Genomic DNA, 16,367 nt, shown 5'->3' with positions numbered 1-16,367 from the left:
GCCAGGTCCCACTGTGCCAAGCTGTGTAATCAGGGTTGGGTGGCCTGTGAGCTCCAGGCAGCTTTCCTGTCTGCCTTCTTCTGGAAGAAGTGCTGGTGCTGCACCTGTACCCAACCATGTCCATCTTTTCATGTGGCTTCCAGGGATTGAATCCTGCTGTTAGCCTGTACAGCAGTTTCTTTACCCACTGAGCCATCTCAACAGTCCCACCTGTCTCATCTTTTAAGGGCGTGTGTGTGCGTGCGCGCGCCAGTGTGTGTGTGTGTGTGTGTGTGTGTGTGTGTGTGTGTGTGTGTGTGTGTGTGTGTGTGTGTGTATGTGTATGTGTATGTGTGTATGCGTGCGCGTGTATGTAATACTGGTTTTTTGAGACTGGATTTGTCAGTGTAGCCTTGGTTGTCCTGGAACTCACTCTGCAAACTGGGCTGGCCTTAAACTCAGATCCTCCTGCCTCTGCCTCCTGAGTACTGAATTTAAAGGCGTGCACCACCACTGCCAAGCAAAATGGTGCATTTTTTAAAAATGTGCATGTGTGTGGGTATCAGATTCCCTGGGACTGGACTTACAGACAGTTGTGAGTGACCATGTGGGTGCTAGGAATTGAACCTGGGTCCTCTGGAAGAGCAGCCAGTGCTCTTAACAGCTAAGCCATCTCTCTAGCCCTTAAAATTATATTAATTAAGTAGCGTAAAGGTGGAGTCCGGCGGACAGCTTGCAGTTTCCATCCTGCTATTTGGAGCAGTGTTTGGCACTAACAAGCAGCAGGTGAGTTCCCCTCCCAGAAGCTGCCCTTTGCCCTTAGCCAGTCCAGGGTTTTGTATTGTGCCTCCTGTTCTTTGGTGATAGCTTTATGTGGAGAGTTTTTGAGATTGTGGTTTCTAAATATTTTACTTGGAGGAATTGTAGCCCCAGTAAATGTCAGTGATTGAAATAATTCCAAGAACAGTCAAGTCAGGTCCATGCCTGCTGTTGGCTCTCCTGGTCTGTCGAGCAGTGCACAGACACAAATGCAGAAGCTGTAGTTCAGACAGGGGAAGGGAGGTACATAGCAATGTCCCCAGTCTGGGAGATGGAAAGATAACCCTTAACTCTCCCCAGCTGTCACATCCTAAACAGTGGCAAACTATTCATTTATGGTGAACACTTTCACCCTCTTTCCAAATCAACCTTTAGCCTATAGAAGTGAACAAAACTAAACATGGCACCGTGTTTGTTTGTGCTTTTATCGTGGATTTTCCCAGCAAACTCTATTTCTTACAGTAGAAGCGGAAGCTGTGATGTGGTGTGTCTGCTGTACACATTGCCTCTGGGTTGTTGATCATTTGCCTTTGGCAGATCCAGGCTCAGCTTGCCCTCCAGAAAATGCTGAGGTGCTATGCATACTCTGCCTCATGGGGCCTCTAGGCTGCTCTACAGCAAATCCCTCACCTGGTGTCTTGAGAGACCTTCTCTCCTTCATGTTTCTTTGAAATCCGTATCTTTAGTAGCTTTTTAAAAAACATTTTTGCAAGGCAGGCACTCTGTGGCTGTAACTCTAGTGCCTCACCCAGTAGCGAGTTCCCAGAGGGTGATCAAGATAGGAGAGTGGGGTCTGGAAACAGTTTGTGTGCTTTAACTTTGTGCCATGCTTGAAAAATAAAACCATTAAGCCATTTGCACTTACACTGAAGAGGAGCCCAGTTTCTCCCTGCCCTGTCTCCATTGGACTAGCTCCCTGTCTTCCATGTGCAGGCTTTCAAACTTGCAAAGGACAGGATGATGCAGTTGTCACAAATGCATGCTTGAGTGGTTTTCAGAACCTTGGGTTTTCAATGAGTGATAGTGATTGTAGGACTCAGTGTCTTATTTTCCTTTGTACAAAACATTGCTGGGGTAATGTTGTCCAATAGAACGTTTTAGGAACAGTTTAGTAAGCTGGGTAATGACTTGTCTGTGCTGTGCTGACACACTTTCTGCGGAGGGTATTTCTGCTGCTTGCCTTCCTGCTCACTGATGTTTGTGAGAAAGCAGGTTGACATTGGGGTACCTGTCTGTGGCCACAGAGCAGAGAAAAACTCACCAGCCTGCACAGACAGTGTCAGGCATAAACAAGGGTTTTCACACATAGGACGTGTTGGGCATGAGTGGGTACTAATTAGTTCAGTACAAGACAAGATTCCTTTCAGAAAAGGAATTTGACCCTAAAAGTGTGTGGTCACAGGAGAAAAGAGGTGTGGTCAGGAACGCAGCCAGCTCTTTAAGGAGTGCTTGCCATTGCCCAAGCCTCTGTGTGCACAGGTTTGTATTCCACCACTGCAGTAGCACAGGGGAGGCAGGGACATCACCCGTCATATGACTTGGAAACTCAGGCTCACATGAGCATGGTTTTGTCAGAGTGTCACACAGCTGAGGAGGGCAGTGTCAGGGACCCAGGCTTTCCAGCTCCAGAGCCATTATCCCTCCCCATTAGCAGTTTCCTATTAGGGTCATACTGTGCAGAGCCTTAGCTCAGCTGACCTTTTCAGAACCCTCTGTAAGCACAGCCCATGCGCCCTTAGGATAAACAAGAAATTTGGCTCCCAGCAATGAAAGAGTTTAGTGCTAACATGGCTAATTAGCATCCTAGCCCCAGAGACCCAGGCCAGAGTGCCAGCTTGTACACAAGACTCTGGCATAGAGTGTCACTTTTGCTCTATCTGTCCCCAGGAAGCAAGACCTTCAGTCCACATTGACAGTCCATTACCAGAAGGAGCAGGCACCCTCTGGGCAGAGAGCCAGATAATGACAGCCCATGAACAGGGCCTGCAGCGCAGCCAGAGGGTGTGGGAAGACACACAGCCTTTCCCATAGTTCCTGGCAGGAAGCGCACTGTTCATTCTCATCACTACACAAGTTTTGGTATCTTTTCACTTTGTTTCACAGACTTCCCCAGATACTTTTTGAGCTGTCAGAGCCTGTGGCATTGTCATCTTGACTGGTTCCTTTCTCTGCTGGCCCCTTAGCCAGCCTCTCTGAGGCATTGTTTAGATGCTTTTTAGAAAATTGCTTTGTGCATTTGTGTGTTCCTTTTGAAACTGGCTACTTGATTTCCTTTATTCTTCCCTTTTGCCTCCTCCTTTTCATTCTTAGAGGTCATCTCTTGAGGGACTTCCGGATGGGCCAGCTTTTGTGGTGTGGTACTGGTGACACTTGCCTTTCCAGTAAGCACATAATCATGGTAGCACAGCACTGGTCACAGTGGACTCTATGGGTAGCATGAGGGACGAACCTAACTGATGTTACAGTGTTTCTGCTTATTTATGCTGGGCATCAACCTAAATGTGTTGGTTCATGTCACCATACCCACCTTCCACCATCACCCCAGGTCAGTGCAAACCCCAAGGTCACACTGATGGACACTCTCAGTCCAGCTGGAGCCCTCTGCTGTGGGCAGTCTACATGAGTAGCAAGTTTACTCCAGTGCCTTCCATATCCTACCACTTACATTTGCTGTCCCTGGTCAGTCTCAGTTCAGCCGTTGAATCCTAGAGTGGAGCCCATTAGGTCATTAGTACCAGACCTGCTTTGTGGTGGCTCCTCAGTAAATGCTGCATGAGTGTTGGACCCAGGGAGTAGAAGGAGCTTGGGTGCCTTGTCTGCCTGCCTGATGGAGAGCCAGCCCTCAAGCCTGCTCAGCACAAACTGTTGGGTCTAAGACTCCCATTATATAATCAGAGTTTTACTTCCACTGTTGACATTTCCTCTCCACTCAAGCAAGAGATGGTGAAGGAGAAGCTAGAGAAAGCAAAGCCCATGCTGAACTCTGCTGTTCCTGTATTCCAGGGCGGAGAGGCTGGTGGCAGCAGGATTTACTGCTGCGGACCTTGTGAATTTCAGCAGGCCGAGGCGAGGGCGCCATCTGGAGCTAGTGCGTGGTGCCACCACACTTGGAGTTGGTAGCTTAGGCACCTTCTGAGTCTCTAGTTTTCATGCTTGTCTCTGCCAGCTTCATCTTTCATCGGTGCCACAAGCCTCGTTTCCCGTGTGTTCTGTTGACGGTTCCAGTTTTGACTGTACTCGGATGGCTGGGTTCACCCTCCTTTTAGTTTTATTAAAATGAAAAGATTGTGTATCAGGATGGATGCATGCCGCCCTTCAGGAAAGTGGACAGTTGCCCCCACACCCCAAGGGAGCAGACCTGTCTGGCCAGGGAGGGGTGAGGCAAGGCATGCTGTCACCCTGCCTTCTCAGCTGGCCTCAGCTGCCTGCGGAAGCTTGACTGAGTGGTGAGAGCCGGGCTGGAACATGAGGTGACCTCTAGGCTTGATCCTCAAGGGGTTGGTTTATTTTCCTGTGGTTTGCAAGAGACATTATATTTACGAGGGGAGTCCAGCTATGACAGTGAATAAATCAGCCACTACGTTTCCTCATCCTCCGGGATGGCAAATTCTTGTCTGCACTTTTGTAGGATAGCAGCTGAACTGAACCTCACGCACACACCTACCCCAGATCTCCTTACCCCCAAGTAATTGAAAACAGACAGTAGTCTGTCCCTTGTGTCGCCCCTCCCTCACACTTGCTCCCTGCAAATGCAAAGTGTTCCTAACTCCAGTTTTCCTGAGCTGTGCCCTCAAAGTCTGTTCAGGATAGTAAGTTTGCTCATTTTAGTCTTCATTCGTAAAATGTGACCGCTGGACTGGAGAGAGGTCTCTGGCTGTTCTCAAAGAGTATCTGAGTTTAAAATAAAGGGTAATTGTTTTAATTGACTTATGAAATAGATGCTGTGCAATAGTGCTCTTCTAGGGCTTTGTAACAGTTACTTGTAACAGTTCTTAGAGAGTAATTCTGTGTCTTGGCCTTTAAAACCTGGCTCTTCACCTGCTGTGTCCTGTGACTCAGACTTGTAACCTTGGCACTCTGAGGCTGAGGTGGGGAGGATGTTTTGAATTTGATGCCAGACTGGGCTACATAGCAGGACTTTAAAACAAGACAAAGAAGCCCCCTCCCTTCTGGTTTCAACACTGAGCACCTTTTCCAATAATGTTGGCCAGGGTAAGGCAGAATGCGACATCCTCTGTTGCTCTCAGCTTCACCACCTTCTGACTCAGGGTCCTTGCTGAATCAAGAACTCACAGGTGTGGCAGGGCCAAGTGACTGCTCAGTATCCCTGTCTCTCTGCCCTGCCCCAACCAATACTGGAGTTATAGTCATGCACAGTCATTCCTGGCCAGCACTCTCACTCACTGAGCCATCTCCAGCACCCAGAAGGATTTTTTTAAAATATACACCTTGTTAGGATATAATTCATGGAACCAGCAGGATAGCTCAGCAGGTAAAGGCACTTGCCATGCAAGCCTGATGACGTGAGTTCAATCCCTGGAACCCACACAAGGGTGGAAGAAAAGAAGCAGCTCTACAAGGTTGTCCTCTGTACCATGTCTGGGAGGTGCAGGCGTGCACTCGCATGCACACACACGCATACACATGCATGCACACAGTGGCAGTGGCAAATAAGGTTTTTTTAAAAAAGATATAATTTATGCAGAATTTGCTATTAAAAATGTGCAATTAAAGCCTGGTGGTGGTGTTGCACACCTTTAATCCCGACACATAGGTGGCAGAGGCAGGTGGATCTCTTTGAGTTCTTGGCCAGCCTGGTCTACAGAGCAAGTTTCAGGTAGCCAGGGCTGTTACACAGAGAAAACTCATCTCAGATGGGGAGAAAAGAAAGTGCACTTCAGTGATTTTTGGTTTTGGTTTTTAGAGACAAGATTTCTTTATGTAGCCCTGGCTGGCCTGGAACTCTTTCTGTAGACCAGGCTGGCCTTGAACTCATAGAGATCTGCTTTCCTCTGCCTCCCAAGTGCGGGGAAGGGCTCCGTAGTGAGTAGCAGGTGAAATAGTGAAAGAAAAGAATCCCAGAGGAAGCCCTCTGCTGGACGAATGCTGTAAGCATGCGCTCTGTGCTTTCGAGTGTTGGCAATGTTTCTGCCACACTGTAGAAAGGAAATGTTACCGAAGAAGAGAGAACAGGACGAGCCAAAATGAACACCTGTACTTCTCAGGGCCCCGTCAGCCTGGCAGGTCCCAAATGAAGACACACAGATTTATCAAGGACTTAGTGATGAGTGTCTGTCAGCGTGTATGCCTCCATGCCAGAAGAGGGCATCAGATCTCACTATAGATGACTGTGAGCCACCATGTGGGCTCTGGGATTTGAACCCAGGTCCTCTGGAAGAGCAGCCAGTGCTCTTAATCTCTGAATCATCTCTCCAGACCCATATTTTACATTTTTTAAATAGTCACTTCATTGTGCCTTTTACCCAGGTGCCACGGTGACCTGGAAATGAAAGGTGACAGGAGGCTTTCGGACCAATAATCTTCCTTTTCCAACAGGTTTGGCAGATCCCAGAAAATGGACTGACCCTTTCCCTGACTGAACCTGTGGTGATTTTAGAGGGTCACTCAAAAAGAGTTGGCATAGTCGCCTGGCATCCAACAGCCCGAAATGTGCTCCTTAGTGCAGGTAGGAGCCCAGAGGATTGCCTTGTTTCGTGGTGGGGGAGTGACAGGTGTGACTCTTTAATGTAGATGGGTTTGTACACTTGGTTTGTGGTGCTCTGTGGTCTTTCCACACACCTCTCCCTCAGTGTAGGTCATGACCCCACACTGTCCTCTGCTGGCAAAGCCCGATTTATCTGCTCAGCCACCAGCTCTGGACACTGATGCTGCTTCTGTCTCACAGTGTCACAGACTCAGTCATGTGCCACCCCAGGTTCCTCAGGAGCAGAAATGATATCCATTCTGGTGTTACCTTTCTGGACAAGGGTACTTACTTGAAACTGCCTGGTTCCATTTGTCCAACTAACTCTAAAAAAGCCCCGGTTTTGATGTGGATTGACTTATGGCTTTAATAATTTCCTTTACCCAAATCTTGTCACTCCAGCCTCCTAGTATGTAAGGCTCCTTACCATCCACACCTTCCTTCCTGTGCCTTTGTGTCCCTGTGGGGCTGGCAGCTTTCTCTGACACGCCCTGTGGGCATTTCTCACCTTGCGGTTGATCTGCTTGGCACAGGCTGTGATAACGCCATTATCATCTGGAATGTGGGGACAGGGGAAGCCCTCATCAACTTGGACGACCTGCATTCAGACATGATTTACAATGTGAGCTGGAACCGCAATGGCAGTCTCATCTGCACGGCGTCCAAAGACAAGAAAGTGAGAGTCATTGATCCCAGGAAACAGGAGATTGTGGCGGTGAGTGTCCTCAGCATTGCCCTGGCAGCCCATGAGTAACCCAGACTCGGCACACTCAAGCCACAGTGTACTGACCAGGGAGATGACTGTTGCAGTCTCTCTTCTCTCCAGTCATGTCCATCCTTGGCTCAACTCTGTCCCTTCATGGTGGCCTTAGATAGAATCTCACTGTATAACCCTGGCTAGCCTGGAACTCACAGAGATGCGCCAGGCTCTGTCTCCTGATTGTTGGTACCCCGTGGTACTGAAAGGCTCATGATGCCCTTAGGAGTTTTCCGATCTCCATGAGCTCACACAAACTGTGACCTGTCTGGGAGTCTCACTGATGCTCCCTAGTTAATGCCCAACCTGATCCCAGAACAGTATCCAGGTGCCCTGCAGAAAGTCACACATTCTGCATGAAGATATCCCTGTCAGGGCTGCAGCTGCAGCTGAGAAGTCCAAGATCAGCTCCTTAGCTGTCCTCTGAGACTGTGTCCTCAGGGCTGGACAGCAATGGTGACAAGTGCTTATCCACTGCAGGGACTTTCCAGGTCTTGTGTTTGTCCACCCAGCATCTTCAAGGGTGGCTTCTCAGCCACTCTCATTAACCAGACAAAGTTAGGAGCAACTTTCCTTATGTCCTGTGACTTTGGAGAAACTGTTGGCTGCCCCAGCCTGCAGATCACCCTCTTGAGAAACATGGATGGCAGAGCCCTTGCATGTCTTTCATGGCTACAGTGTGTGGACTGGGACAGCAATAGATTGTAGGAGGACTCCTCCATCTGTCCTGGGACTCTGCTTGCTGACTGACCAGATCACCAAGTGTCACTGCTTCCTCATGTGGGGGGCGTGGTTATCACCATGGCCTTGAGGTCCTGCCCAGGGAACATGGAATGGCCCACTGGGGGTTTGGGGAGGCTGGCTCCCAATGGGCTTCCCACATTGCCATCTGAATGTCTGAAACCTGCATCTGCTCCCTTCCTTCCCAGGAGAAAGAGAAAGCACATGAAGGAGCCAGGCCCATGCGTGCCATTTTCCTGGCTGACGGCAATGTCTTCACTACTGGCTTTAGCCGCATGAGTGAGCGGCAGTTGGCTCTCTGGAACCCGGTAGGCCCCTTCCCAGTTTTCCCTCGTTCTGAGCGGGGCTTTGGGCTGGCAGGATCTTAGGTTCTCAGTGTGGTTTTTACTGGAGGTTCTTGGTGGAGCACAGGTCAGCGCACTTTAGAATGCACGTGTGAAGCTCCCAAGGGTTCACCGACAGCTGGACCTGGGAAATGATGAAGACTGAGCACAGCCCTGCTCAGGGAAGTGTTTAGAACTGGCTTAAGTCTCACACAGCCTGAGCTTCATGGGTAGAGTGACCATGAAGGAAGTGGTCCACAGTGGGAATGCTTCCTGCCACCTGCTGGGTTGTAGGATGTGGAGTGGTTTTTCTGTTCTTTGTTTAGCTTTTTTCTAAGTATATGCATTCTTTTGGTTTTTTGAGACAAGGTTTCTCTGTGTAGCCATCCTTGTCCTGGAAATTTGTAGACCAGGCTGGCCTGGAACTCAAAGAGATCCATTTGCCTCTGTCTCCGGAGGGCTGGGATTAAAGTCATGTGCCACCACTGCTGGGCTGTATATGCATTCTTTATAGTAAGTAGTGGCTGGAGAGATGGTTCAGGGGCCAGAGCACTTGTTGAATGTAGCACCGATGTCACCTGTGCTCACAACTCCAGTTCCAGGAGATCTAGTGCCGTCTTCTGGCCCCAGCAGGCAACTGCACTCATGTGCAGACCTTGGAGGAAGGGTCTCACCACATGGCCCTGGCTGGTCTGGAACTCACTGTGTAGACCAGGTTGGCCTTTAAAAACAAAAATCTTTAAAAAAAAAAAAAAAAAAAGCTGTGCCCGGTGGTAGTGGCGCACACCTTTAATCCCAGCACTTGGGAGGCAGAGGCAGAAGCATAGGCAGGCAGATCTCTGTGAGTTCGAGACCAGCATGGTCTACAAGAGCTAGTTCCAGGACAGCCTCCAAAGCCACAGAGAAACCCTGTCTCGAAAAACCAAAAAAAAAAAAGAAGAAGAAGAAAGAAAGAAAGAAAGAAAGAAAGAAAGAAAGAAAGGAAAAAAGAAACAACTGCAAAGGAGAAAGACTTTTTTTTGTCTTTATTGAGGAGCCATGCTGATGTTTGCATTGATTGTGCATGGTCAAATTAACATAATTATCAGTGAGTATTGGTTTGGGTGTTTATGTATGTGAAGCTATGCCTGTGTTATTCAGATTCCAGAATCTGCCTGGAAAATAGAATCTATAAGATTATGAGAATTTGTCTTTTAAACATGTGACTACTCATGTCTATCTCTATAAGCTTTATGGATTTGTTTTCAGAAAAACATGCAGGAACCAATCGCTCTTCATGAGATGGACACAAGCAATGGGGTGCTGCTGCCCTTCTACGACCCGGATACCAGTATCATTTACTTATGTGGGAAGGTAAACAGGAACCCTATGTCTGAAGAGGCAGGACTCACCCTCCAGAAACCTAGAAGCTAGGCAGTGTGACTACTGTATTGAAATGTTTTTTAACCTGATGTTTGTGTGTGTCTGTGTGTGTACATACTGCATGTCCTTTTTCAGACCAGGTTGCAGTCATTGGTCACATTGGCATAACTGTCGTTTATTATTACCTAGCTAGCACCTGCCTCGGGTAGCTCTAAACAAGGTGACCATGGGGTTCTACACACCTAAAGGAGACCCCTTGGTGCTCATCTGCAGTCTTGTCTTTGGAGAGGGCAGTGGTCAGCAACTGAAGTTAGATTCCTATGAATTCTATTTCCATTAACATGGGCACTGACTTTACTCTCTGCTTCTTATAGGGTGACAGCAGTATCCGCTATTTTGAAATCACGGATGAGTCCCCATATGTCCACTACCTCAACACATTCAGCAGCAAGGAGCCTCAGCGGGGAATGGGCTACATGTCTAAGCGGGGACTTGATGTCAACAAATGTGAGATTGCTAGGTAAATAATTGAACCCAAAGTGTCCAGTTGTTCATGACAGAGCAGGCCAACTCCCAAGACTACCTTGATGTGTTTGGGGCTAATTGTAGCTTGTGACCTGTCTACGTGATGGAGCATAGCAGTTACGCCAGTTTGCTCTGTTTCACATGCTCACTTCCTTCATGCTGAGGCTGTGGGCAGTTTCCTGATGGGCAAGTGCTAAGAGCCTTGTGCCTTCATCTCCCAAGTGCTAGGGTTACAGACCTGCACCATCATGCAGGCTTCTTTTTCTTTTTTTAAAATTACACCTTTGAGCCGCACGCCTTTAATCCCAGCACTCAGGAGGCAGAGGCAGGCTGATCTCTGTGAGTTCGAGGCCAGGCTGGACCAACAGCCTCCAAAACAATACAGAGAAACCCTGTCTCATAAAACCAAAAAAAAAAAAAAATTACACCTTTGATCCCAGCACACAGGAGGCAGTCAAGTGGATCTCTGAGTTTGAGGCCAGCCTGGTCTACAGAGGGAGTTGCAGGACAGCCAGGGCTGCACAGAGAAACAGAACAAACAAGGAGATGATGCAGTTGGTAGAGCTCTGGTCTTTAGAGCACACGTTAAGTTTAGGTCTCCAGACCCATGTTACATACTGTGGTGCACACCTGTAATCCCAGCAATAATGATATCCCGGAAGCTCTGGAGTCAACTGGCGAGGCCTGTGAGACAGTGTTCCAGGCCAGTGTGACGCCCCACCTCAAACAAAAGGTGGAAGGGAGGACGAGCTTAGTGGTAAAGACACTTGCCATATGGCCTGACAGACAGAGTGTGACCCTTAGAACCCTATAAAAGTGGGAGCAGGGAACTGACTCCGTAGTTGTCCTCCATCTGCACATGTGTGTGTGGCACACACACAGAGAAATAATGATAAATCATAAAAATCACAAGAAGGTGAAAGGTCCCTGCAGACCCGCACCAGCAGTTGTCCCTGAGCTCCACATGTGTGCCATGTGTGCAGAAACACAAGACACACACGTGAAACCCCAAAGAACAAAGTTCTGCTTATGTGTCACATGTTCGGTACCTGGTGCTGGCAGAAGACTCGGCACCGGGGCATAGGTGCTGCCTCCTGTGAAGTGTGTGCTCTCCCGTCTGAGCACATGGTGAATGTGGCTGTGCCTCCCACCAGCACCTGGCCCTTGGCATTGCTGCAGCCATCTCTCCAGGTTTCTCTCCACTCTTGCTGTCTCCAGCTGCATGGATGATCTCAGTCAGTCTTCTCCTCTGTCATGGGAGCACAAAGCCGTGCTAGGCCCCGGGGCAGCAGACGAGGTAGACAGTGAGGCTGTGTCTCAGATCAGACACTGCAGAAAGTAGTCTTTGCGCTGTCAACCACATTTCACCCACTGCGACTTTGTCTTTATTTCTCCTGAAGATTCTTCAAGCTTCATGAGAGAAAGTGTGAGCCTATCATCATGACTGTCCCCAGGAAGGTGAGTGTCCCAAGTGTGTGTTATTCGTTTCCAGTGTGTGTGGGTGTTGTGCTTGAGGAGGTCACAAGACAGCATCAGAGCCCCTGGAACATTGAGTGCCATGTGGATGCTGGGAATCAGACCTAGGCCCACTGCAAGAACAACAAATGCTATAACCACTGAGCCACTGTTCTGGTTAGGGTTTTGTTGCTGTGATAAAACACCATGACCATAAACAGCTTGGGGAAGAAAGTGTTTGTTTATATTTACAACTCTCAAATCACACTTCAATGTCAGGCAAAAGCCTTAGTGGCAGGAGTTGATGCGGTGCTGGTGTCCTCCTCATGGCTTGCTCAGCCTGTTTTATTACAGCACTCAGGACCACCTGCCCAGGGGTGGCTTCATTCACAATGTGTTGCGCCCTCCCTCATTAATTGTCAAGCAAGAAAATAACACTGGGGGGGGGCGGGGGAGGAGGGAAGGGAGAGGGAGCTGGGATTGACATGTGAAGCAAACTTGTTTCTAATTTAAATTTTTAAAAAATCTTAAAAAAGAAAATACACTGTAGGCTTGCCCACAGGGCAGTCTGGTGGGGACATTTTGTCAGTTGAGGTTCCTCTTCCAAATGACATGAAACTAGCCAGCACACCATCTCTCCAGTACCATGGACCCAGTTTTTAAGTAACTTATATTTCAAAAGAAAACTGAAATCAGTGTCATGCCTGTAACCACATTATAGAAGAACAAGGAAAGGGTGGGGACGTGCAGCTCATCGTGGAACCCTTGCCCTGCACACATGCGCATGGACTTAGTCCTCCACGCTGCAGAAAAGGAACGGCTCAGGAGTGCCCTAGCCTTTCTCACTTACCAAATGTTGCCCAATTCCTGCTGCAGTCTGACCTCTTCCAAGATGACCTGTACCCTGACACGGCGGGGCCGGAAGCTGCGCTGGAAGCAGAGGAGTGGTTTGAGGGAAAGAATGCAGATCCCATCCTCATCTCCTTGAAGCATGGGTACATTCCCGGCAAGAACAGGGACCTCAAGGTGGTCAAGAAGAACATTCTGGACAACAAGCCGGCCGCAAACAAGAAGTGCGATCTCATCAGTGCTCCCAAGAAGACAGCTGACACGGCCAGCGTGGTAAGGAGTATGGCCAGGGACTGAGTGACTGTGTGATTTGCTTGGCTAGCCCAGTGCTGGCTTTGTAATGCCTACTGTGCTGTCTGACAGTGGACAGGATCCCTGCTGGGTTTTCTCAGATGCCTTTCCCCAGTAAAGCATGATGGGAGTTCAGCGGTATAGGTGCCAGGAAGTGAGTGTTCCAGGAGAAGGAAATAGTGTGTCTGGGTGTTGCATAGTGCTATAGTGACTGGGGTGGGGGTGGGGGCTAGCAATAAGGATGACCTTGGCTAGAGCCCTGGGGGTTAGGGGCAGCCCAGCCTACCACCAGAGGGCACTACCACCACAGTAAAGGACAGGAGTGGGAGGAGCTTGGGGAACCGCAGGGAGCAGAGTGCCTCCTTAAGGAGCTGGTGCTTTGACCATGACCAAGAAGCCAATGTCTGGACTTGGTGCCAGAAGTTTCCACTGAGTAAGCTTGGGTGGGAGAAAGTGGGGCTTCCTCAGAAGGGGGGGCTCTGACTGAAGGAGTCTTCCAGAACCCCTGCAAATGGAGGCTGTTCCTGACTCGCATGAGCACTGAGTAGGCTGTAGGGTGCGGTTGCCCTGTAGTCTAGAAGCTCTGTCCACCTGGGTGTGCGGGTGAGGACTAGGAGCCACACTAAGGCCCTGCATTTTCCTCATGAGCTCTCATCTGCCTCAGGAGTGTCTGGTGTCTTGGGAAGACCCAGTGTCCTAGCTGGACCACGGCTTGCTGTTCCCAGCGTAGGAATGTCGAGCTGTTTCCCATTCTGCACTGTTAGACTTCATTAATGCTGGTAGTCATCTTTTTCTGTTGGTTTTTGTAGCAAAATGAAGCCAAGTTGGATGAGATTTTAAAAGAGATCAAGTCCATAAAAGACACGATCTGCAATCAAGATGAGCGCATTTCCAAGTTAGAGCAGCAGCTGGAGAAGATGGCGGCCTGAGGCCTGCCCACCTCTGCGGACGGCAGCTGCTCATTGGCGTGCTCCGAGGGAGGGCAGAAAGGGAGACACTGCCATTTGGAAACATTCCATTTCAGATCTGTCAGCCAGCAATAGGCCACATTCCAGTAAGAACTCAATTCCCCTCCCAAATCTGCGAAGAAATGAAAGCTGAGCTTTTGATCAGGAAGCTTTCTGGTGTTTGACAGGCCCAGGGACTTGTTGAACTTCACTACATTGAAATGCCAGGTATTCTGAATTTTAGAGAACAAACCCACCCGGCCCAATGCCCTACCACACACGTTTTGATGAGTGGGGCCAACGCCACCTTTGCTCAATGTATTCCCCCCTTTTTAATGTTGCCAAAACCAAAAGTAGCTTTTTTCTTTGTATTTTGCTACTTTGCAGTATTTGTGTGGTTGGTTCTTTTGGGGTTTTTCCCTCCTTAATTTGAAAGGGACAGCACTGTGTATGTTTATAAACTAAATGAAGATGATGATTATTTTGTATAAAGTCTCACGAGAACAATCAGCGTAGCCACACAGTGCTGTCTCACTCACAGCACAAACCCGGATACCTGAGGACTGTCCGGCAGGAAGAATTGAGAAATCACGTGGACCCACACGCCACCCTCCATTCTGTTGAGTCTTTGATCAAACAGCTCTTGTCCGCTCTCTCTCCTTGCGCGCATTCTCCCTCTCCCCCTCCCCCTCCCTCTCTCCTAGGAGTGGGTGGTTGTACAGATGGAATTTAGCTTCTTGATTCGTCACATGATTATAATCTAACCAAACCAGCATGTGTTCCTGCGTTTTTGTTCTACGCAGACTGTCGCATCCATCCCCTCCAGCATTGTGGACAAGAGCTCCCGAGGCAAGAGGATGCACATGTGTTGAGTGTTCTTGTCCATCGAAGCAGCTTGCCTGGTCCTTGGGTGTGCTGTGGAGCTTGAACCCAGGCACTGTGAGCATAGCCTCTGCCTGGCATCCTGTTTCCCACATCCCCTGTCCTCCTCTCTTCACTCTGCTGCCTCCTGGTCCTATCTGTCCACTGCCTGTCAGGCCTGATCAGTCTGCAGGATGTGACCTGAGAGCTCCTGAACATTGTGGCTGAGGGAAAAGTTGCGAGGGAAGCAGAGAGTGGGTGTAGAGATAGGCTGTAGCTCACCATGTGCAGACACAGTCCTCTGTGCCACTCAGATCAGGCTCCTGTTTCCTGACACCGCTGTGTGCGGCACAGCAGTGCTCTGGCTGCAAAGGACAGGCTGAGCCTTTCCTGCCTCCTAGGGCAGCTGGAACTTGGCTCCGGTTTCACATCCTCCTGTTGCATGTTTGTGAGAGCAGATGACCAGATAGTGTCGTAGGGATCATGGAAGGCAGGTCTTGGCATGTGTTCCTGCTGGTGTGGGCACAGTGCTGGCTGCAAGCAAATCTCCAGGGTATCAGGACAGAGGCAGAGTGTGGTGGCAGCTGCTTAGGTAGTGTGGACTGACTGGGTACTGTTGTAAAAACAGGTTCCCAGCCATCCATGCAGGGGTTGCTAGCTCCACAACTCCAGGGCATCGGAACCTTTGTGGTTTTGTGTGTCTGTTTTGTGCTTTTGATGTTGAAATGGGTAATACGATGTAAAGAAACAATTGGGGTGACGCACCAGAATTGTATGCCAGTGTGTCCCACTGAGGGCCTCCCTTTCCAGACTCAGAAATGTGCTGGAGTCAGGGCCAGTTAATTAGGTAACAGTTGTTGGGGCTGATGATGAGGCACCAGAGGGAGTGTGGTTCAGAGAGAGGAAGGAGGGAGGAGAAGCGTGCGGCCGCAGTGTGCTCCAGGCTCAGGTAGACGTCTGACACATTGCGGTGGATTCTTTTTCCCTGTTTTGTCCTTGTCTTCTTAAAGCCGTGAAACCAGAGGGGGACAGTGAACTGCTCCCAGATCCACTCTTATAGAGTGGCCATAGTGTTCTGTCAAAACACCTGCTTCCATTTTCAAAGATAAAAGACATTGATTACAAACGTGTGCTGTGTTTCTTTGACACCTCAGTTGTCTCTGAGGCAGCAGTACCTCTGCTGGACACAGGTATGCTCCAGCAGCTGGGTGACAGTGTCTCTGCCAGGAAGTACTAGGAGTGGAGGGTGATCAGAAGAGGGGGCCTCAGAGGCTGGTGGGGGTGGGGCCTGTACTCCAAAGGGGTGATCAGGAGGGTCTAAGAGGCTGGTACTGGGGTCCAGACTCTCATAGACCTGACCCACAGATCTTGCCTCCAGCTTTGCCGGCCAGTGTGACCTGAAGCCAAGATCATCTCCCAGTTTCTTCCCTGGTTTGGGGAAAGGATGGTAACCCCATGTTCTTTAGAGGAGAGAAACAGCCAGAAACTGCTGGGCATCTTGCAGGGACAGCTTGGCCAGAGTGGGGGAGCTGCTCCCAGGAATTTTGAGACAGGGTGTCATGTAGGCCAGACTGACCTCAGATTTGCTGACCTCAAATCCTTCTGCCTCCACTTTCCAAATGCCTGGGGTCACAAGTGTGCTCCACTGTCCCTGGTTGGTGCAGTGCTATGGGTGGATCCAACCTAGGGGCTTTGTGCATGTTCAACAAACGCTTTACTTACTGAGCCACATCCCCAGAACTGGCTTTTGTTTG

At 49.4% G+C, this 16,367-nt stretch overlaps 1 protein-coding gene across 3 annotated transcripts in view; it reads left to right on the top strand.

Moving 5' to 3' along the window:
• Window positions 1-15,739, top strand: part of Coro1c (coronin 1C) — a 66,377-nt gene extending 50,638 nt beyond the window's left edge. For all 3 annotated transcript variants that reach the window (XM_040731694.1, XM_040731696.1, XM_040731695.1), the window contains exons 4-11: window positions 6,355-6,484; window positions 7,036-7,217; window positions 8,189-8,308; window positions 9,572-9,676; window positions 10,060-10,205; window positions 11,611-11,668; window positions 12,542-12,787; window positions 13,615-15,739. In XM_040731694.1, coding sequence (XP_040587628.1) covers window positions 6,355-6,484; window positions 7,036-7,217; window positions 8,189-8,308; window positions 9,572-9,676; window positions 10,060-10,205; window positions 11,611-11,668; window positions 12,542-12,787; window positions 13,615-13,734 — 1,107 coding nt within the window. In that variant the 3' untranslated portion in view covers window positions 13,735-15,739. The remainder of the gene's footprint in view (window positions 1-6,354; window positions 6,485-7,035; window positions 7,218-8,188; window positions 8,309-9,571; window positions 9,677-10,059; window positions 10,206-11,610; window positions 11,669-12,541; window positions 12,788-13,614) is intronic.
• Window positions 15,740-16,367: the final 628 nt, after the last annotated feature.

The sequence above is a fragment of the Mesocricetus auratus genome, unplaced genomic scaffold (genome assembly GCF_017639785.1).
Source record: "Mesocricetus auratus isolate SY011 unplaced genomic scaffold, BCM_Maur_2.0 Super-Scaffold_100025, whole genome shotgun sequence".
NCBI classification, from domain to species: domain Eukaryota; kingdom Metazoa; phylum Chordata; class Mammalia; order Rodentia; family Cricetidae; genus Mesocricetus; species Mesocricetus auratus.
This window is presented reverse-complemented; position numbering and strand designations above follow the sequence as displayed.